This window comes from Cornus florida, unplaced genomic scaffold, assembly GCF_030987335.1.
Source record: "Cornus florida cultivar Cherokee Brave unplaced genomic scaffold, ASM3098733v1 CherokeeBrave_3.0.0_Hap2_Chr07, whole genome shotgun sequence".
In the NCBI taxonomy this organism is placed as follows: domain Eukaryota; kingdom Viridiplantae; phylum Streptophyta; class Magnoliopsida; order Cornales; family Cornaceae; genus Cornus; species Cornus florida.
The window spans coordinates 25,923,145-25,945,687 of record NW_026775577.1 but is presented as its reverse complement, the minus strand read 5'-3'; the positions used below and the strand labels follow the sequence as shown (position 1 = coordinate 25,945,687).

At 35.1% G+C, this 22,543-nt stretch overlaps 3 protein-coding genes across 4 annotated transcripts; 1 reads left to right on the top strand and 2 right to left on the bottom strand.

Annotated features, from left to right (window-relative positions):
- Window positions 1-310: 310 nt before the first annotated feature.
- LOC132266854 (uncharacterized) lies at window positions 311-3,652 on the top strand. The gene is made up of 5 exons (XM_059767855.1): window positions 311-743; window positions 918-1,180; window positions 1,311-1,404; window positions 1,501-1,612; window positions 3,291-3,652. The coding sequence occupies exons 1-5, from the start codon at window positions 608-610 to the stop codon at window positions 3,478-3,480; spliced, it is 795 nt and encodes a 264-aa protein (XP_059623838.1). The 5' UTR covers window positions 311-607; the 3' UTR covers window positions 3,481-3,652.
- Window positions 3,653-4,890: 1,238 nt separating this feature from the next.
- LOC132266853 (zinc finger CCCH domain-containing protein 62-like) lies at window positions 4,891-13,027 on the bottom strand. Of its 2 annotated transcripts, none has more exons than XM_059767853.1 (9): window positions 12,591-13,027; window positions 12,359-12,510; window positions 11,229-11,346; window positions 9,510-9,571; window positions 9,362-9,413; window positions 9,148-9,253; window positions 6,006-6,104; window positions 5,782-5,899; window positions 4,891-5,675 (listed from the first exon to the last, which is right to left on the bottom strand). In XM_059767853.1, exons 1-9 carry the CDS (start codon window positions 12,710-12,712, stop codon window positions 5,035-5,037), a joined length of 1,470 nt encoding a protein of 489 aa, XP_059623836.1. In that variant the 5' UTR covers window positions 12,713-13,027; the 3' UTR covers window positions 4,891-5,034. The 2 variants fall into 2 exon arrangements, with proteins under 2 accessions (XP_059623836.1, XP_059623837.1); XM_059767854.1 differs by having other exon boundaries at window positions 12,359-12,498.
- Window positions 13,028-13,776: 749 nt separating this feature from the next.
- LOC132266852 (CDPK-related kinase 5-like) lies at window positions 13,777-21,719 on the bottom strand. The gene is made up of 11 exons (XM_059767851.1): window positions 20,822-21,719; window positions 18,452-18,582; window positions 18,112-18,153; window positions 17,852-17,960; window positions 17,135-17,213; window positions 16,722-17,018; window positions 16,523-16,635; window positions 14,898-15,005; window positions 14,757-14,819; window positions 14,489-14,656; window positions 13,777-14,367 (listed from the first exon to the last, which is right to left on the bottom strand). Exons 1-11 carry the CDS (start codon window positions 21,404-21,406, stop codon window positions 14,227-14,229), a joined length of 1,836 nt encoding a protein of 611 aa, XP_059623834.1. The 5' UTR covers window positions 21,407-21,719; the 3' UTR covers window positions 13,777-14,226.
- Window positions 21,720-22,543: the final 824 nt, after the last annotated feature.

The following is a 22,543-nucleotide window of genomic DNA, read 5'->3' as shown; positions in this document are numbered from 1 at the left end:
TTGTTGCAGTTCACAAACTTTAGCCAAATTTTTATATTCACTTATTTTTTTATTTTTTTCTTTTTGGTAAGGTTATTGATGGTTTGATGTGAAGTCTAAAAGGAATCTCACTCCGGTTCAGCAATAGCCTTATTTGTTGTACGCTACTTTGATAAATAAATTTAATTAGACTACTTTGTTTTACACTACTTTTATGAGAGCATTTATTTGGAGTACCATGATGACATGATTGGTACAGGATTTTTCTGCTTTTTCAAACCATAATAATTCAAACACAATCATTGCAATTGCAATGAAATGTATGCGTGGGACACCCACACACTTTTGTTACCATATATATGTAGATATATATGTATCTACATTTGTGTGTTTATATAGGGGTAATGGACACTTGTATAAAGCAGTGGTATACAGAAGATTCAAAACCAAAAAATAGTTGACACGTTCGTAGCACAGACAGCGACGGAGGAGACTGTTCCGTCGGCCTCCGAGAGCTCTTCCTCCTTCGAGAACGAGAATAAGAGGACAGCGATATAAGGATTGTTTGGCTTGGGGATATTTTGATTCTCACTCTCTCTCTCTCTAGATTTTGATCCAAGCAGCTAAGATGCGCAGCATGGTGAGCTCCACCTCTTCCAGAGGCATCGCTGCCATTGTCGGCGTCGGACCCAAGCTCGGCCGCTCCATCGCCCGCAAGTTCGCCCACGAAGGCTACACCGTCGCCATCCTCGCTCGCGACCTAGGCACTCTCCCCTCCCCCACTTTACAAATTCTCTTCAATCAATCATCATTTTGTTATTGAACATTTGTGTTATATTGTATTGAACGGTTCACAATATACACATATGTGTATATGTAGTGAACTGTCCGATACAGTATAACACTATCACTCGTGTCAGTAACTCTCTTTTTCACAGGTAGACTATCAAGATTTGCGGACGAGATAGCGAGAGAGGAAATGGCACAGGTGTTCGCGATCCGAATAGATTGCTCTGAGTCCCGGAGCGTGAGAGAGGCATTCGAAGGCGTTCTCTCTCTTGGGTTTGTGGAGGTTCTGGTCTACAATGCGTACCAGTCCGTGGCCAATTGGCAACCCACCAGCTTCGCCGACGTTAAAATCGACTCGTTCCAGAAATCCATCGCCGTCTCCTCCGTCGGAGCCTTTCACTGTGCCCAACAGGTGGTGGTGGTGATCTTCGTCTTCTTGTTTTTTATTTTTTATTTTTATTTTTATTTTTATTTTTTTTTTTTGTTTTGTGTTGATTTTGAGAATGAAAGAAAATTTGGTTTGTTTGGCTGGCATGAAAAAGGTACTTCCGGGGATGGTGGAAAGAGGAAGAGGGACGATTCTCTTCACTGGCTGTTCTGCTTCTCTCAATGGCATTGCTGGTTACTCTGAACTATGTATATTTCACTTTATATATATATATATACACTAAATTTAAAAAATAAAATTAGTAATTTAATTTTAATTTATGAATATTATTATTGTAAACACAGGTTGCGGGAAATTTGCCTTGAGAGCTTTGTCACAATGCCTGGCAAGAGAGTTTCAACCTCTGGGTGTACACGTGGCGCATGTTATCATCGACGGCATCATCGGTGCACCTAGGTTTGTTTGCTTCCTATTTTTTCTTTTTTCTTTTTTTTTTTTAAAAAATAATAATAATAATAAATAAATTTACCATTTTTTGAAGTAGAAACTTAGGTTATCCACTTCACTGATTCCACAATACATCAGTGTCTCACTTCCTATGTTTTAAAAAATAAATAAATAAATTTACCAATTTTTGAAGTAGAAACTTAGGTTATCCACTTCACTGATTCCACAATACATCAGTGTCTCACTTCCTATGTTTTGTTTTCTTCCATTTTCTTAGTATCCAAACTGAATATATAGATAATATAATAGGAGTAGATGGCTTAGGAGAAGAGTTGGGAGAATAACAAATATTAAAATGTATGGTCTCGTCGCATGCAGATATAATTCGAGTTTTATTCAATTTTTAATAGAATGTTTTGAACGAATTTTGTGGATTAGTCAATACAAAATATGAGACTATCAGTTATAGGATAAAAAAATAAAATAAAATGTTTTTATATGTGTTAGACAGAAGTAGTTGAAGTTTACTTCCCTACTAGGAAACAAGGCTACTGAGGGGTGGTTTTGGGGTGCATAGGATTTGGACCCCGATTGGGTCTATCCTATTCAAATTTGATAAGAAATATCGCGATCCAATTCAAATTATAAAATTATGCTATTTAACCGATACATGCACGGATCTGGTTAAGGACAATTGGGGCAACCAGTGAAATTTTTTTATTTTTTTATATTATTACTTATATTTTTTATTAAAATTTTAAAAATATCCTCTCTCAATTTGTATTTAAAAAATGCCCCCTCTTAATTTGTAAAAATATCCACTTCACATTCTTTACCCCACTGTTTTTTCTTTTTTCTTTTTTCTTTTTTTTTATCCAAAAAATAATCTCTTTTTCTCCCTACCGCCCCCACCACATTCATGATTCTCTTTCACACACTTTGATATTCCAAGTCAATTTTTTAAAATACCCACTATATATATTCTTGCATTCACTGATATTTTTAGATCTAAAAGAAAGTAAAGTAAATCGGTTTTCTTTTTTCAATCTTTACTCTCCCGCATCCATGGTAATTTAAAAAGCACAGACACGACTAAAATATCAAAGAATCTGAGTCGGACAAGTCACAAAAAATTAAATTCTTATATTTATTATTTTATTTTTAAAAAATTATCTTCAATTCTTTTTATTGTGCCCCTGGAAAAAAAATTCCTGCATCCGTTATATATATTTATCAATAGATGTAGTTTGTTTAAAATTTTAAAATATATATTAAAAAAGCCAGAGAAAAGGAAAGAGAATAACTTTTTATATTTGATCCTAGCTAAAGAGGGGGGAAAATAGTGAGAAAATAATCAATCGACGGAAGAAGTGAATAAAAACTTAAATAAATAAAATTTTCAATAATATACATGATAAACCAGTATATAAATAACTTTTTTCAAATACAACCAATATTATACATTATATTTAGTCGCATCATATTATTGTGGAATTTTTCATACTCATATTCAAGTTGTTAATAGACTAAATATCCAATACATATTTAGTCTATTAACAATTTTTAAAAATTTAACACTTTCAAAATTTCTAACACTTTTTAAAAATTTCTAACATTTATTTAAATGTTATGTTTGGCGGCACTAAATCGGTACCATTTGAATGAAAAGATTGTGAAAATGTTGCAGGGGACCATCAGCGTCTCGGACGTTGCAGCAGCGATCGTCGGTTGGGGAACAACAGAGCGCAGAAGGGGACGGCTCAATGGACCCAGACACAATAGCTCGGACTTACTGGCAATTGCACATTCAGAATCGATCAGCTTGGACCCAAGAGATCGACCTGCGTCCCTACAATTCAAGATCCTACAACTTCTAGATCTACTACTTCTACCATCAATGTGACAATTGTGTCAGATGATAGAATTTAGTCCCTATGTTAAGAGGAGGGTTAACTTATCGTGATTTGATATGGTTTGGCTATTTATATATAAAATACTATGTTATAAATATGCGATTATGAAATGATTAACATCTGTGTTTTGGACTAATCATTTTGTTACCAAAAACACCGTCCCTCCCTCGTTGTTAAAAATTATTGTATAGTCCCGGTCCAAGGACTAATTGATATGTAAATAAAAGAGAATAATTTCAGCTAATTACTTGCCATTGTGCTAACAAAAACAAAAACCAAAAATAAATAAATAAATAAAAATAAAACTGAAGAAATTATTATATACCAATGATTTCAATCAATCATGAAGTGACACATAAGAGTCAATTGACAACAATATAAAGATGACATAAGACTAATTGACAACTACATAAAATTGACACATTTGTTTTTTGTCACGAATTATTGGCTAAGAATCAATGGTCGGGACCATGTTTTTGCCCTTTTCCGATCTTCTCTTAATGGAAAAAGATCTAAATGAGAAGGCCAATGGGAGCTAAATGGGGTCAGGGTTGAATGGATAGGAAAAGGTATTCGTGTGCGAATTGAGGACGCACAAGTTTAAAGTTCAAGAATATGAACTTCCACACAAAAGGTATCTTTGGAGAGAGAGATATAGGTAGTAGATAGACATATATTTAAGAACGGTTTTTTGGTGGACCCCATCACATCATCAAAGGTGTGATCGGACGGGGTTCCGTCAAGTCTAATCCGACATAATACTTGCACAGGTGCAAAAAGGTGAAGATGCGACATCGCTGACGACTCACCGACCATTACTCTACCTCATACACATGCTTAAAATTTTCTTTTCCCTTCTCTCTCGACGCATTGAATTTTCGAATCTGGATCCTCTCTGGTGTACTGGATGATCCATTACATTTTGGGCTCATTTGATTTTTGGAGTGGAATCTGGATCCTTTTCAGTACACGGGACAAATTCATAGATACTTTGCATAAAGGGCAGACAATCCATAGATACTTCGAATAAAGGCAGAATTCAGTCTGTCGAATACACTTCTTAGAGATGATCTCTTTCTTTTGTAACACAAAAGAATCTGACTGATTTCTCCCGTTTGGTTGAAAAGATTCAAGGAAAGATCATTCAAAAGTAATACCTCTCATTTAAATTTACATATTTTCTTTAAATGATATTCATATCGCGCTAAACTGAATTATCAAATAACACCTAGTCTTCAAGTATGAATTCGAAGATGTTGGTAAATTCAAAAGTATATTTGAAACTCGGTAAGAGTTGTGCCCTCTCTTGATGCAGTTTATGAGGGTTCCCCTAGATTGTTGGGGAGGTATGCCTCTAATAGTAAGAACCTTACCTAAAGAAATTTTATTTTGCACAAAGCCAAATCAATCAAGGGAGGGAATGTGGTTTGCTGCATTGGGCTTTCGCAATCTTATAGCAACATTTCTAATGTACATGAACTACACAGCTTAGGTATGACATCCCTACATATAACATCTCTAATATCTATAATTCCTGTGTCCAAATGACTCGTTTCCATAGGGATACGAGTGCAACGGTCTATAGATGTTCATTGATTCTGGAAAGTGGTTCGGGTTCCTTGGCTGAAACTCGTAGCTATGATGTAAATTGGCGCGGAGGGGATAAGTTGCATGGTTTAAACCTTGGTATTGTGATGGAGGCATTGCAGATGAACCCATGTAACTACTGTGCTGTGGGAACCACGTTGTAGATGATGCAGAGCCGACTTCATAACGAGGAAGGTGAACTGGCGGTCTCTGGTGGTGAAATTCCAGTTGAGGCTGGTGAAAATTTCGGGGAGGATAAGCATGCAACTGAAACGAGGAGTCTCTGTTTCTGGTGGCACGGGTGAGGTTTTGAGGATGCCTACTAGATTTCAAAGGTCCGGATAGTGTAGTTTGCTTAGACTTCACTCGTCCAACTTGAGGGACCTTTCTAGATTTCAATGGTCCTGATTGTGTAGTTTGCTTAGACTTCACTCGTCCAACTTGAGGGGCCTTTTGACGATGTGTCTTAGAGGCCTTTCCAACTCCATCAACATGCTTTCTTTTCTCGGGTTCAGTTCTCTGTCGCGTTCCGGATGGGCATGAATGATGAGAATGTTTCTGACGCTTCACATCTAATTATCATCACAAATGAAATTAGTCCCTGAAATTCACTGTAGGAGAAGGAACGAAAGGGAAATTCCCAACCCCCTTCCCCTCTCTCTCTCTCTCCCACCGTACCTCCATTTGTAGACCGTGGCCCCTCGGTCTTCTTCATTGCTCTCTTGAGCCTCGCTGCTGCCCCTCTTTTGTGCTTCTCAGCAAGGACTCTTGATCTTTGTGCTTCATTCTTCCAACACTAGGGGAGAAGGAAAGAAAGAACACGAAGTGCACTGCAGTTAATGGGACTACACTAAAGAATTGCTGCTCCAAATATATACATATATATATATATATATAATCACCTGTCTGAAAGTCTTCAATTTATAGAGGTTGCGGCCTTTGACAAGCAGAGGAAAAAGTGGAGGCAATTTCTTAATCCCCTTGCTCCACAATACTTCTACCTTGAATATCACAAATTAAAATTCAAAAACATGGAAGTGTGCTAAAAACTGCTTCAAAAGATTATTGAAACCAGAAAGCCCATAAGGTATTCCGGTATAGATACCAAAATAATATACTAGTGTGCCCAAAAACCCACCAGTTTGAAATCCCGTTGTCATCTGTTTAAAAACATGGTTTTCAAGACAGGATAACCCCTCATACATGCCTCCAAATTATAGTCATCATAATGACCTACCAATGAAATTACAATCATATGCCCAAATAAAACCACTTTCATAACAGACTGTATTGCTACCAGCTAGTGGGGCATTGATCATAGCTTGAAATTCCTCGGAGGGGCTTCATGGCTACTTTCATTATAAAGGAAAGATAAGAACCAACCTCAAGTCAATAGGTGCCCTATTTCCCTTTTAGAGACCTCATTACTTCAATTCAAGTGCCCAAGCCATCTGGTTTGAGAATAAGGTGGGATCTCTGGATCTAGAAGGGGGTGAATCACTAATAGCACCTTCATATACAATACTACAACCATGAGCAATCTACGAATACTATCAGTACCCAGATGTTACCTTCAATAACCAACCTACTTACCACTTCGTCATACAAGGTCTATACAGAGGGAGTGCACTTTAAAAATATATGTTAAATAAAGAAAGGGAGTTTCTCAAGATCGAACTCGATTTTGCAATCTCAAATTGATTGAGCACAATCAGAACACGACCTCAATTGAAAAAGTATTATTGATAAATGACAGGTTCATTGAAGCATTTGCGCTAGCAAAAGCAACAATTTCAAGGTTGTGAATTGGGAATATGCTTTAGAGGTCTGATCAGGACTATTTTGAGAGCAAAAATATGGAATAAAAGAGGAGAGAAAAATTGGGTATGATTGAAAAAATAGAGCCAATTGCCAAATAAGGCAGAGAGCGAAACTTTTCTTATGATGGGAGAGATAACTAAACCAAATGGCAGGTGAAGCTTTAGAACTCTTTACTCTTTAGTTCTATGGTTGATTATAGTGATAATTTTGGTGATGTATCACCAATGGAGATGGTAAAGTAGTTGCAGAATTGGATTCGTTTATGGTTTCTGAAGTGCAAAACAAAAGTTCATGATGTATACCTCACATGGATAAAACCTTTTAGTGTGGTGAATGTGGTGGCGGCCTATGTTGCATGGAATCGGGTACATTTGTGAGTGTAGATATGTGTCCAAGTATTAAATTAATCAAACTACCTAACAAGACGCAGAGACACGGCTACATATACATACTATTCAATATTTTTTTTTGATTTTCTATAGTCAAATGATATTGTTATATAACATAATGATCATAATAGGCATTTCACTCGTTTTGCAGCAATAATTTAATAAAAAATGGTAGTATATTGCCTTTTAGGTGCATTCCCAACTAAATGCGTCAAACCATATTATATACCCCTATTAGGGTGTCGCTTGTTCGACAAGGGCATTTCGCGTACTTTGAAGTATCTGTGACACATATGTGGTGGCGGCTGTACATACAGATTTCGGGAAGACGGGGAATCTCATTAAAAGATATAACTGCAATGCAACTTATTGAGCATTACAACATTATACTTGGAAAGCTTTCCTGATTGGAATTTTGTAGAAAAAATATTGCTTTAAAGGATACTAACCAGGGGTTAATAGTTGAAGAACTACTACTACTACTACTACTACTACTACTACAACAAGCCTTTTTCCCAACTACTTGGGGTGCTACATGATCATATGTTTCCATTCTACTCTATCTAAGGTGATATCCTCAGTCAAACCACATGCTATCACACCCTTCTTTACTATCTCTACCCAAGTTAATTTTGGCCTTCCTCTCCCCCTAGTATTACCCTTAATGTGGACTATGTCACTTTTTCTAACTGGCGCATTTAAAGGTCTTCTTTGCACATGTCCAAATCATTTTAACTAATTTTCTCTCAGTTTATCTCCAATTTGTGCTATTCCAACCATTTCCCGAATGTGGTCATTTCTAATTTTATCCTTTCTAGTCTTACCACAAATTCCTCTCAATATTCACATTTTGCCACTCAATTTATGCATTTGTTGTTTCCTAGTTGCCCAACATTCTATGCAAAAAGCATGGTTGGTCTAACAGCGGTTCAATAGAACTTCCCTTTCAATCTGAAGGGGATACGCCTATCACACAATATACTAAATGCACTTATCCAATTAACCCATCATGCCTTGATTATATGATTAGCGTCATCTCCAATTTCTCCTTCATCATGAATAATTGAACCTAAATAACGAAGATGTTCACTTTTTTGTAGCTCTTGATTCTCAATCCTCATTACATCCTCATTTGTATTTCTATATTTACTAAAGTTACACTACATGTATTCAATTTTATTTCTACTTATCGTAAACCCTTTTAATTCTAAAGCTTCTCTCCAAAACTCCAATTTGGCATTAACTCCTCCTCTAGTCTCATCAACTAAAACAATATCATCGGCAAATAGCATACACCAGGAAATCTCATCTTGGATGTGTCTTGTCAGCTCATCCATAACCAACGCAAAAAGGTATGGGCTCAATGCTGACGCTTGATGTAAAGCCTATAGTGATTGGGAATTCACTTGCTTCCCCTACAAGTGTTCTAACTATGATGACACAACCATCTTACATGTCCTTTATTGTGTCAATGCATTCCTTCGTGACTCCTTTCTTTTCTAAAAGCCTCCATATTAGATCTCTAGGTACCCTATCATAGGCTTTCTCCAAATCAATAAAAACCATATGGAGATCTCTCTCCTTCTATCTATATGTTTACATTAGTCTCCTCAATAAATAAATAGCCTCCATAGTTGAGCTTCCCAGCATGAATCCAAATTGATTTTCCAACACTTGAGTCTCTCGTCGTAGGCATTGTTCAATCACTATCTCCCAAAGTTTCATAGCGTGACTCAAATATGCACCAAAAACTGTAAACCTAGAATATGTTTTAAGCCATAGCTCCTCATGCTTTATCCAAAAAAAAATATTCTGTAGCTTTACTCAGGCTTACCGAGAAGGTATGTTGTTGCTTGGCTGCACCATAGCTTTCCTTAACAATCCTCCCAGCTATAGTTCTCTTCCCAAGAAGACGTCCTCTCCTAGTCACTTTGTCAAACCTGTTTGGTAGATCCCCGTATTACAAAGCAAATAGAATTTAGAACCTAGAATGGACGAATAAAGAAATCGTAGATAAAAGAAAAATAAGAGCTGGAATGAGTGAGTACTTCTCATATACTTTCTGTGTGAACAAAACTACATCTCCTCTACAGACATCCCCTTCATGAAGAAACATGTTTAATTCAACAATGAAAGACAAAAGGCTACAAAGTTTACATAATGGATGAAGAAGTAAAAAAAAATTTAAAAATTTACCTGTACAGTTAATATTGAAAGATGATCTGGGATAGAGTGCTTCGCCATTTCCATCTTTGATCCTGAGGTGTAGAAGTCATAAAAAGAAGGGAAAATCATTCAAAAAAGAAAATAAAAAACAAAAGAGTAATAGAACTAAAAGACAGCAATACCCTCAGAAGTTCTCTGTTTCCCATAGTACATGTAGATAACGAAGAACTTAGTTCCAAAAACTAACCTCAAACTCCCAACTAAAACAGATTGCGATTACTAGACTTTACAAAGAGTAAAAGCTTGGAAATAGCCCAGATTTTAGTATGATTCATTAATTTTGAGATAAGAATTATATGATTTGTGTCGTTACACATAATACTTAAAGAATTGACTGGAAGGATTTGATGTGATTGAAAGTAACTAAGATCGTGCCAACTTCATTTCAGGATAACAAGAAAGAGAGATCAAGAATGAAATGACTTCTTTTATAAACTTAATATCCTACACAAATATAACATGGTTAAGGCCATAACTTGGTGCAATGATAAAAGTTTGGGTTGACAAGTGCGAAGATGTAGGTTTGAGTCCGAGTGAAGACACTTTGAACAAAAAAATGCTAACCATGTAGGCAGTACAAGAACTGGATAACGGCATTCTAAAAATATAATGGTTTGCAGGACAAAATGTAGAGATTGAAGGCAAGTATAAGTGGGGGAATAATGGGAAAAGAGAAACCAGTAACTAAAGAAGAGAAATCCAAAGAAGTCTATTAAATTCAAAGGATAGATAAAAAACCAATTAGATGCATTAAGAAGTGCGGGGTGAAAATGTATTATAAGAATACAGAAAGAAGCAAGAAAAACAAAGAAGAAGATGTTGCAGGTAATTTCATACTCTCTTGAGCAATAATGATTCCACTAAATTAGGAAGTGATCTTACTAAAAGATATATGCATATCTATAAAGATGTTTTTGCTACGTATATATGGATACTTCTGTCATTACTGAAGCACACTTCTTGAATGTGACCTATAACATTTGATAAAGGAGAACTTCAAAAATAGACAAGTAAAAGAGTGTTAAAGCATAAAAAATTGTTCCACCGAATTCTTCATTAAATAAAGTGAAGCATCCTCTAATTCAAACATGCTTCCCACTCTATATAGGTGCTCTAGGAAACTGTTAAAGCACACTGCCACATTAATTTTCACACATGAACAACAGTAAATTGCAGAGGGCACCATATAATTTACAGGATCAAGGTAACTTTCAAAGGTGGAAAATCGAATTCAAACATGTCCACCCACCAAACTTGCCCATAAAAAATGGGTTTGGAAGCACGTACCCAAAATTTACATGTAAATATATATTTTTTTGATAAGTAAGAATTTACATGTAAATAAAGAATTGGCAGGTCAAAACAGACTGATTCTACAAGTAGCTTGCCCGATCCACAGATTTCTCTTTTAATTTTTGTTTTCTATGGGAGAAACATATTTTCTATCTAATTTATATAATTATTTAAATTTATATATTCTTTGGTGTCATCTGTTATCTGCAGGTAATCAGATATGAGAGTGATGAGGTTTTCTTTTGATTATATATATAGTCCCACCAATTATAATCTTTTCACAGATAAGTTTTATATCAAGATCAAAATATAATTGATGACCAGCGGCTCAAAAACTCACACAAACCATATAAGTAGAGAAGAAATTAAGCAATATTCGTGTATGAAACAACTCACCTCCAATGCTCCTTGATTCTCTGTATACATTCTACCTTGGTCCCTGTGATTCTCAGTCCATACTTCCGTAGATAAGCTTTGCAATCGTGAAGATTTAGTTCTTGTAGATCACTCCTTTCTGCAGAAAATTAAAAAAGGCCAACTGTCAAATACACAACAAAAAAATGTATATATATTGGACAATGGCTTCACATGTATACGCAAGGCAATGGCTTCTAGTGTTCAGCTAAAAGGCCTTATAAAACAACAAATATATGATTATCATGATACACAAGCGTTCTGTATATTAAATAGTTCTGAAAAAACCTTTTATTCAATCACACACACACACACACACACATATATATATGTATGTATGTATGTATGTATATATATTGGACATCACAAACAAAGTTTAAACATAATATTGCTATTCGCAGTAAACATAACATGATTACTGCAAAATGAAGTCAGGAAAGCTTTCAACGTTTCAATACTGCATTGGCAATAACATTCTTTCTTCCCCCGATCCCATGAAACAGAGAATAAAATCTAGATGATGATGCCTTAGCTATCCTATGCCATCAAGCTACAATTTACATCTACCAACTGTCAAATATATCAACTTACATAAGTCTTTCAACAAATTTCTAAGAAAACCTAATACATTTCTATCCACCACATTTACATAACTAATAGTACAAAATAACACAACTCAGCTTCCATGGGTGAATGCAATTACGTAACAGAAGATTTTCCACCACCTATAACTAGCATCATTTCCAAAGAAATTAGATTCAATATCCAACTATTCAGCCTTACCTAAATACATATAAAAAGACACACATATATATATAAATATACACATATATGCATATTTGTATCATTGTAGAGGCTGTATATCTCAAAGAAACAAATTAGCTGAAGTAATAATTTCAAGATTTTCCACAATCCCTAACATAGCATCATTTCCAAGGAAATTAGACTAAAATGTGCAACTTTTCAAATACATATAAGACATACAAAGACAAACGTGTACATATGTGTGTGTATATCGTAGTAGACGATGATATGTAGAGGCTGTGTATTTCAAAGAAACAAATTAGCTGGAGTAAACAATTTCAGAGAGTTCATGAATCGGAGGTCATAACCTTGGAGGAAACGGATGACTCTATCGCAGTGAGATTCATCGGCGTCGGGATCAGAAGACTCCTCGTCATCCTGATCGTCCGATTCATCCTCTTTGTCATCACTCCACTCACTCGAACCCTCATCGTCGTCGTCGTCGTCACTGAAAACCAGACTAGAATTGGAATCACCAAAACAATCGCAATCATGTTTCGATACATATATTAATCTATATAATAGACAAATCATACATACACTTCATCATCGTCATCGTCTTCTTCTTCTGACTCTGATTGTTCTTCACTCTGTTCTGCTTCTTCTTCGGAAGACGAAGAGATTGTAATCAAAGTGCGTTTCTTACCTTTTCTATCAGTCATTTTACGAAAATTGAATATATTTGTGTGTGTATATATATATATATATATGTATATATCTATGCGAATCCAGTGTTTCACTAAGATTTCGAATAGCGGTCCCGAATTCAAGTTGATTATATTTCGCCTCTTCCTCAGAGAAAGACGATCAAACAATTCCCAATCATGTATTGTGTGAGCACTCGAGAAAACACACACAAAAAGGGAGACTTGAATGGAGAGACAGTGCGTGTGTGTGTGATTTTGAGGAGCGAATTTGTGCAGAAACAGACCTGAAATTTCAAATTTGTGCCTTTCGGAATTAGGAAATTTTCGCTTTTCCCAATATTATCACTTTTAACTTTTTCTTTATTTATATAATAATGATGGAAATATTAGATGAATCTTGTATAAATTTTCAACACATTTACATTATATTTAAATATATTTGTACTGAATTTAACAAATCATGGTGTATAAACTAAAAATAACAATATTGGTGAAAAAAAAAACAACTAAAAATAATAATTTTGAAAATTAGATTTTTAACATGCTTTAACACAATTATATATATATATATATATATATATATATATATATATATATATATATATTTGTTGAATTTTATATTAATAAATCTGTCGAAAATCTTAAAGGATTCCACACGCAGATTAAATATGGCCCTAGAGTATTTTGAATTTGGCTTGATTAAAATTCTCAATTAATAAGTTATTTTATTAAGTTTTAATTTATTTTTTTTTCGTAAATACTTTACAACAATCAAAATATCAAAAAATAAAATAAAAAATACAGCACATTTTTAATAAAAAGATATTTTTAATAAAATATTTATATCCAAACAAAGGGGACCTAAATACCATATTATCAAAAAATATTTTTCAAGTCTTAAACACATTAATGTGCTATCAACGTCCAGGCCCAATTCATCATCACCTGCTCAAGGAGTTCATCTTTCTAATACAAGCAATTTAGAAAATTCCCAATTTTCGAAAAAAAAAATTTAGAAAATTCCCAACAAAGAGAATTAAATAATTATACAAGGTGATACAAATACGACGAACTCATAGTTTGATTTCACGGGGAAAACAATGAAATTGAATTGATAACTCTTAGGTAGAACGTAAATCGAACACAGCAGATGATACAAGGCAATGGCAGGAGCTGACCCGTCCAATATATTTCAGAACATCGGCTACAACCGTGTTCCATAACCAGCTGAAAAATGTTTTCAACTACAATCAAGACACAATTTAAACTACAACTTTACAGTGGAACACACAAGTGAATGGGCTTTATCGCTGAAGTAGCACAACTGGTGCTGTCCATAGTAGTATAGGCGCAAACAAGCTTGTGCCGTACACCAGTCCCAAAGCGAACCATGCTGCGCCACATTTGCAGTTCGTGCTAAATCCGAAAAATGAAGGCCTGAGAAGGGTCTTGACCGCCTCTTACCGGTATCTTTATTGGACGCAGCACAGAATAGCCTGTAGTAAGGGACAACGCCTTGGCTTGAAGTATCATTGAGCTTTTACAAGGGACCGGCTAGACACACCATGCAACAACTTGACAAACCCAAGAAAACTCAGTTTTCCGTCCGTGTGCCTAATCCAGTCATGGAGAACGGCATGAACAGGGACAGATGTGCTAAGGCCTAGTTCCTGGAACAATATTCCCAAAACATTGTAAATCAGTCTATGACTCTAGGTTTTCTGTTGCTTAAGGTGACGAATTCAAATAAAGGGATGTTTCTTTATTGCCTAGGAACAAGAATCAACTTACAGAAGCTAGTTCATCAATGACAATAGCCCTATTTCCATCCCTCTCAAAAATTTCATAAGCACAACGAGCATGTTGCTCCCATCTTTCAAGAGCCTCAAGCTGATAGACGCTTACTGAAGCAGCACAGAATTCCTCAAAATCCATTCTTCTGTATTGAAGTGCGTTAAACTGTTACACAACAAGAGAAAATGGCTGATCACTCAAATGCCATAACACCATGAAACACTTAACTAATTGTCATGTCTACCGCAATGGTCAAAGCACATACTGATGCTAGAAAATCATGAATACGAGAGTCCTTCATAGCGTCCGTTGCACTTTTTGTCAAGGCCTGACCAGTCAAAACTGTTGAGAGCAACATTCAAATAAAATATAATAATGAAATTTTAATACTCTGCAAGAAACCAACCGCTTTAATATTTTCCAAGCTAATGGAGCCATTTTTGTTTGGTTCCAGTAAGGCAAACTGCTCTTTCAAGTAAAACAGCTCATCTACTGTTAATGTTTTAGACAAAGCCTGCCAAATGCCAATAAAAAGAAAAATGTTAAATAAACTACTACAATGTGTACACCAATACCGCAAGGAATCAAAAAATAAAACAAACCAAGAAGATGCATAGTAAAAATTACCAAAAAAATGTGCTCGAGACTGGCTTTATAAAAGAATAACTTCTAATAGTCACTGGATTTATATCATGGCCTAATCAGAATATGCATGCTTTCAGATCACTTCCATAATATTCCTATGGCAATACTGCAGGACCGTGGCAATATTTTAAGAGCTTAATAATGCAATAAAAGGAACTCTTTCTAGCGTTCTGCAGATTAAGAGTGATTGAAACAGTGTGGTCCCTTTTACATTACATGTATAAATATTAGACACTTTAGACGCAGAGAAATGAGGAAAGATAGAAATTGAGAGAAACATCATAGAATAAAATATCTTCGCTATTAAGTGACTTATCTTTGCAAGTAAATCACCTAAATCAAGAGGCCTTGTGATGTACGACGGGCTAGGACAGTAAAAAAGAAAGTAGAAGAGAGTAAAGAGAGAAGAAGAATAAGGGAGAAGAAGAAATAGGAGGAAGAAAACTCTAATCAATCCCAATGTTCAATAATAATCAAAAGTTATCCAACTGAATGTATCAAGCCCTGTATATATATAGGCAGTGAAATAAAACCTCAAACTTTACTGCCAAATAAGCCCTAAAATAATAAATTACTAAATAACCCTAAATTAAATATTCCAAAAAAAAAAAAAATAGTTAACACTATTTTTATAACAAATTCCTAACTCTATCATTCCCTGTCCCTTCTCCAAAAGTAGAGGTGAATTACATGCGGCTCATGTTTTCGGGTCATATCTCGTTCTCCACCACCTAGACAACTTAAAAGTGGAAGAAAGTATAACTTCTATCTTAAAAAAATAAAATTTGATCAAATTTGTGTCTTAAATATAATTTGAAGAAAATGATGTGATAACAATCGCATAGAAGTAATTCTTGAAATGCTATTCCTAAACACTCCCTAACAACTTCCAAAAAAGCATTTGGTGCCCAGTTTTCAAGGAATCAATTCAACAATGATCTCAAACCAATGGATGGCAATCTCTCTTGATTCTCAAGAAAATTACTAAATGAACCAAAAAGCCAATTAAAAATCGTTCTTTCAAGAAGTTGGTTCCAGGGACAGTCTAAGTTGTTTTCATATAGTTTTTATCCTAAACCACAATAGAAGAAGCACTCACATCTGTATTATTTTATTTAAAAGGCCAAATTTTTCATCTATTGCCTATTGAAAGAGCACTCATCATATGTTTTATTTTTCTTATATTGTATTCAATAGGAACATAATTCCCTTAAACGTAATATTTGTTGCAAATGTACTGGGATCATAGTCCAAGGAATCCCATAAACCATCAGATGAATAGTGGAATCCAAAAGGTATACCCAGGTAACCACTTAAATTCACGTAGACACAACCAATAGAGAATACAAAGAACATCACCATTTTCAAGCAGCATCATATACACACCCGTAAAGCAGCTTTCCGAAGAGAAGATGAACGCATATAAGCCTTCATGAGTTTAAAAATTAGTATATCCAGGGGCACGATTATGTCATTGTTATTTTTAATCCATGGATGACCTGCAACAAAATATTTTTAAGTGGCACTCCAGGGATAAATAGAAGAAAAAACACTCGGCACCATTAACAGGGGTTGAGACACTCACTTAGGGCTTGAGCAGCAGTCATTCTTTTTCGTGGGTCCTTGTTCAATAGGCGTTTCACAAAGTCCTTTGCCTCAGAAGATAGAGATGGCCAAGGTGATTCGTCAAAACTTGGATCAGCTTTTAGAACAGCACGGAATATCCCAGACTCAGTTCGAGCCCAAAATGGACGGCTGCCACACAATAGAATATATGCTATAACACCTATACTCCACACATCAGCCTCTGTACTGTATGACCTATGTAGAACTTCGGGTGCTACATAGTATGCGCTGCCCACAATGTCATTAAGCCTTTCATCTGCAAACCATTTGAGACATAAATAAAAAATAAAAAATAAAAACTGATTTACAGAGCTATTTAATTAAACAAACAACCCACAACACCACATAAATATAGAAGAAATAAGGACAAACCTGGCTTTACAAAATCTGACAAACCAAAATCTATGGCCTTTAGTTGTGAGTTCTCATCCTTCGACATGAACAAGAAATTCTGATGCAGCAATTAGCTATAGTTAGGTAAGAGCACAGTAGAAAAAAGAAGACAAACAACATACAGTAAAAGATTTTGCAGTTCTTGAAAGATACTGCTGAACAGTTGATTTTTTCAATAACCAACCACTCATTTCTTCAAGATAGTGACTTGGACCATTTAGGTCAGACCATTCAATCAGGAATTTAAAACGTTAGTTCAATACCAATCTTGCACTAGACATACATATACACCCTGGTTGTCATTTGCAAAAGAAGAGATTCTAAGTTTCTCGTGGTTTTAAAGCAATTCTGTTAACTTAGAAGACGGCATATCATGGAATGTGCCAATGAATAATACACAGCTTGGGTGTATGACTCATTCAAGTATTAAACCCAGCAGTTTAGTCCTAACTTAACGCTCATTAAGGTCTTTAAAAAAATAATGCTTTTTAATTTTATTAGTTTACCCTTTTAGATTTCCCAATTTCAATATCCAGGAATTTTCAATTTCCGGCCAGAGAGAGATTACAAAATAATTATCCCAACCATCCTTTCCTGCCTTAAAAAGTGGAAGGCTGACATTCAACACATGCTGCAAACTAGCAGATCCAAATATAACACGCCGATAAATAATGCAAACTAGAAAGTATCTCTCACCTCCGGTTTAAGATCCCGGTGCACCACACCTTGGAGATGGCAAAATGCAACAACATTCAAAATTTGTATCATGACAACCTTTGCATCATCTTCCGTGTATTTCCCACCCCTGCATTACAAAAAAATGCAACTATTTCAAATGCTATTGCCAACCAATTCTTCTCTTTAATTGTTCCTCTTCCTGGTCAACCAATATCAACCAAATTCAAAAGGATCAAAGGTACGGTATTTCAGTATAGCTAACACTAAAACAGAGGTACCTTGAAAGTATTCTATCCAAAAGCTCCCCGCCTTCACATAACCTGTAAAATTCAAGAAAGTTCATGAAAGCCCATTAGAAGTAAATTTAAGAAGAAGCAAACAGTGAAACCGTCCTAACATCGAGATTATATTTGAATGACAAATATAAATAAATTATTTTCATAAAGTTAGTAAACGGAAATAGTGGCATTTCATTCAAAGAAGTTATACTGTTTACCATTAAATCAGTTAGCAGATCAAAATTCTATTGCTGCACACGTAACCAGGTCCCACAAAACTATGGAACACATCCGTGTTAATGTGATAAAATTCAAATCAGGCATCAACATCAAAACTTACTCCATCACAATGTAGACATTATCATGGTCTTCATATGCATCATAAAATTGTACTAAATTGCTATGCCCTGTCAAAGCTCTCAATATTTTCACCTCCCGTCTAACATCCTCAATGGCTATGGCAGTCGTCATCTAGATGGAAAAGAAATATACAGACACGCGCACATAAAATTAGCAAATAAGATGTGATAAACAATACAAAAGATAGTCTTTCTGAAATGAGTTCCCCTATAAATCTAATTATAAAATAAATAAAGCTTGTCATGCTTCAACCACTGACAGAAATGTCAACATTTTAAAGGAAGTACGTTGGAGTCAAAAATTATACTGAAACAAATGATGATCATAGACAATCAATCTACAGATTTCATAACATAAGAAGAGCGGTATACGAATTAGAACACAATATACTTCCACCAGAACAAAAATAATTGATGCAATAAACTTTATAACTAATTGGTTCAACCACCAATGTGTCACAGATCAAACACACAAATAATAGTAACAATAACAATACTAATAATAATGACAACAACAACAACAATAATAAAGAACAGTACAGGAACTTGTTTTGGCGCCAGGAACCCGATCCCAAAATCAGGTGGGAAACTTCTGAGAAATTTTGAGAGAAACTACTTGGAAACAGTTTGGATACATTTTCGAAAATAATAATAAATAAAAAGAAAGAAAGAAAAAGTAAACTTTTTGGTAATGAGATATGCTAGGAAAACTAATTAAAAAAACATGCTTCTCGCAGTTTAATCTTATATTCTTTTAGACAATAATCGTTTATCATCATAACTTTTTCCTAATTCCTAAAATAAATATTTTAATTCAACATTGTAGTTTTCAGTTGTTTTCTTTTGGTTTTATTGAAGTTCCTTATTCATAGTCCAAATCAATTTCATATCACCTAATGCTTCCCATTTCTTATGATATTTTTGAACCACAATTCATGCTTCCATTCCTTTGTTTTTTCTTCTCCTTTTTCTTCTAGGAACTATAATACAGAACATATTATTCTCCAGGGACTATTTCCCCAGCTTTAACAACAACATTCTACCAACTTATCTAAAAAATTATTTCCAACAAGCGATTGTCACACCATTTTCTTGCTATTATATAAAGTTGTCCTCTTGTTTTCCAAGATAGTCTCTCTATTGAAATGCAATATACCTATTACTGATTATCCACACAACACATAGATGCAACGAACATTGTCTAGAGTAAAATCTCTCTCAAATCATTCAATGAATTTATGGGTTCGAGAATACCAGAGTAGGCACTTCTATAACAATACAAACCAGCTCAATGCTTACAATTTTTTGCTTTTCATTGTGCAAAAACACTGTCCATTTTTTTTTATAAGTAACACTGTCCATAAATAATCAAATAATGGGATTACCATGAACAGCATCCACTTGTTTAGAATAAATTAACTACTTCCCCATAATTCCATTAACACAAGACTGTTACTGCAGTAGAAACAACCATCACCTTGTCATAACTCATAGATCACCAATGTGAGCCACGGAAAAATTTTGTAAGTTAGCTCTTTTATACACCCAAGTACAGACAGAACTTTTCTATTATCCAAAATTTTACAGCTCAGAAAAGAAGTCATTTATAATTATCCATCATGTATTATTTTTTGCTACTTTTTTTTTTTCCTTCCTTTTCCTGAAAAAACAGTATTTTCGCATTTTAATGCAGAGGAATCCACAGGTACCACTTTGAAAATTCAATATTCCAATAACTCGGACAAAAAAAAAAAAAAAAAAAAAATTCAAGATTCCAATTCACATACTGCAAATTAAGCAAGCACATCAATTATAGAAACACTAGTGTTACACAGCATTCACCCATGAGTTGACCATAACCATAGCACTATCACATCTACAGACTATCTACCTTCTATTCAATATACCCGATCTGCAAACCACCTAACACCAGCAATCTATGCCAATTTATTAAAAGAAATCATAAGATTCTTTTTGTGTTCTCACCCTCCAAATTTCGATATTATAATCAAAACCCAGAGTATTTTGATATCAAATGCTTGAAAAAAATCACAATTAAACCATTCAAAAACATAAAAATAAAAAATAACACATACTGAAAGTTCAAGCAATTAAAAAATGCATAGAATTCTAATAAGAGATGAAAAAATGACTAAAGTGTGCTTCAATCAAATGATGATCAGTTCAGAAGACCAAAAATTGATGTCTTCTCACAGATCTGATCTCTATATCGTCAAGACACAGCTAAACGTAAATTCCCACAAATACAAAATAATTAGATGCAAATGGTTGGCCTTACTTATCCATAATTCACACACATCAGAGAGGGAGAGAGAGTGAAAATGTCAAACCTTTACTTTTGGGATGACCTTAACTGCAACATCTTGACCCTTAAGCTCACCCTTCTTGAACTTCGCCTTACAAGTATACCCAAAATGGCCTCTTCCAACCTCATCTCCGAGCTCATACTTGTTGCCAAAATGCTTCGAAAACCCAAAACTCTTATCCAACCCGGTGACACCACCGCCATCCGCCTCGCTCCCCTCCGGTATCGCCGCCTCGTTCGGCTTCACAGTCCCGTGCCGCCTCGCCAACACTGCCCTGATGTGCTTCGCCGGCGACGGCGGCGGGAATGGCCGCTTGAAGAACCGCTTGGGAGTCGAGTTGGAGCTCGCATTCGCCGGAGATCTCGCCGGAGACTTCTTCCAGAACAAGTAATGCGCCGGACTCGGACTATAAAACGGAAAGAACGGCGATTTCTTACCCACCTCTACCTCTTCCTTCTTCTCGTCCTGGGTCTTCTGATTCTCACCATCACCAACTGGGTTTACACTATCTTTTGCTGGATTAGCGTTGTCCTTAACCGGAATGGGATTGCTCTCATTCACAGATTGCTGATTATCAGAGATATTGGGTTTGGAAATGCAGAGACCCATGGTAGTTACTAGTCACCTACTACCTACCTCTCCTCTAGACACAGTTTTGAAACCCTAGTTCTACAGTGACAGCATTAAGAGAGTGTTTGATTTGATTTGAAGTAGATGGGTTTGAGACATTTGTTCTAGGGTTATACTCCAAATTTGTCTCTGGTGTGTGTCCGAGCAACGAGAAACAGAGGAAGGTGGTGGTGTTGCAGAGAGAGAAACTAGAGAGAGAAAGGGGATCTGTGTAGATGGAGATAAAAAAAATAAAAGACTTCGCTATTTCTTTTTAATTTTTAATAATTTTTAATTTTAGTTTCTTGGGAGGTCCAAAACAATAGAGACAAATTATACAATCCATAATAAATGGTGAATTGATATATTGGATGCACTCGTTAATTCGTACTTGTGAAATACCGTTGAACACATGTTTACATGCTATTATTTGAATAAATGAAGATCATCTTTTACATGCCTTTATTTGAATAAATCAAGATCATCTAATATATTTACGTATTATATGCACATTTGTACGATTCGGATGAATATGACGGAAATATCAAATACTTTCTAGACATACATCAATTGAAAAAATAAATGAATGTCAACAACTTATGGATGGATTGTTGTCCAATTGAATACCGTAAACACATAATTTTGTGAAGTCAAAATACCGTAAACACGTGTCTTTGTGAGGTCATTTTTATAATTCAAATGACCGAATCTAATTAATTTACTAAATATTAATGAATCGGGACCATCTAATATTCACGTAGTATTCAAATCAACTCGAATAAACGGGCATACCAAATACCTTCTAGACATAGACTAATTGAAAAACGGAAAAAATTAATGAATGTCAACAACTTATGGATGGTGGATTGTGGTCCAATTGAATATTAAAGGTCCGACGTGGCAAATAAATGGCATTTAACGGTAATTAATTATGGAATTATGAAGATGGGTCCTAGTTTTAGTTAGGGCGGTGGATATTAGAAGATGGAAATGGGGCCTTAAATTTTTGTCCCGCAGAGTTGGACAGGTAAAAAGTTAAGAAGGTAGTTTGTCTGGTTCGAAAATATACATATATTTGTAAAGTGAGTGTGTTTCTATGAAATTTGGATCTTCTCTTATAATTTTTGTCTTCAAGCT

What these genes read in the sequence shown, in the direction of transcription:
- LOC132266854 (XM_059767855.1), top strand. Translation starts at nt 608, where the DNA reads ATGCGCAGCATGGTGAGCTCCACCTCTTCCAGAGGCATCGCTGCCATT. An exon ending in CCTTTCACTGTGCCCAACAG is followed by an intron (nt 1,181 to 1,310) that starts GTGGTGGTGGTG and finishes GGCATGAAAAAG; the next exon opens with GTACTTCCGGGGATGGTGGA. An exon ending in GGCATCATCGGTGCACCTAG is followed by an intron (nt 1,613 to 3,290) that starts GTTTGTTTGCTT and finishes AAAATGTTGCAG; the next exon opens with GGGACCATCAGCGTCTCGGA.
- LOC132266853 (XM_059767853.1), bottom strand. Translation starts at nt 12,712, where the DNA reads ATGACTGATAGAAAAGGTAAGAAACGCACTTTGATTACAATCTCTTCG. An exon ending in AGAATCAAGGAGCATTGGAG is followed by an intron (nt 9,572 to 11,228) that starts GTGAGTTGTTTC and finishes TCTACACCTCAG; the next exon opens with GATCAAAGATGGAAATGGCG. An exon ending in TTTCAATATTAACTGTACAG is followed by an intron (nt 9,414 to 9,509) that starts GTAAATTTTTAA and finishes TTCTTCATGAAG; the next exon opens with GGGATGTCTGTAGAGGAGAT.
- LOC132266852 (XM_059767851.1), bottom strand. Translation starts at nt 21,406, where the DNA reads ATGGGTCTCTGCATTTCCAAACCCAATATCTCTGATAATCAGCAATCT. An exon ending in GACTGCTGCTCAAGCCCTAA is followed by an intron (nt 16,636 to 16,721) that starts GTGAGTGTCTCA and finishes ATTTTGTTGCAG; the next exon opens with GTCATCCATGGATTAAAAAT. An exon ending in GCTTGGAAAATATTAAAGCG is followed by an intron (nt 14,820 to 14,897) that starts GTTGGTTTCTTG and finishes TTGACTGGTCAG; the next exon opens with GCCTTGACAAAAAGTGCAAC.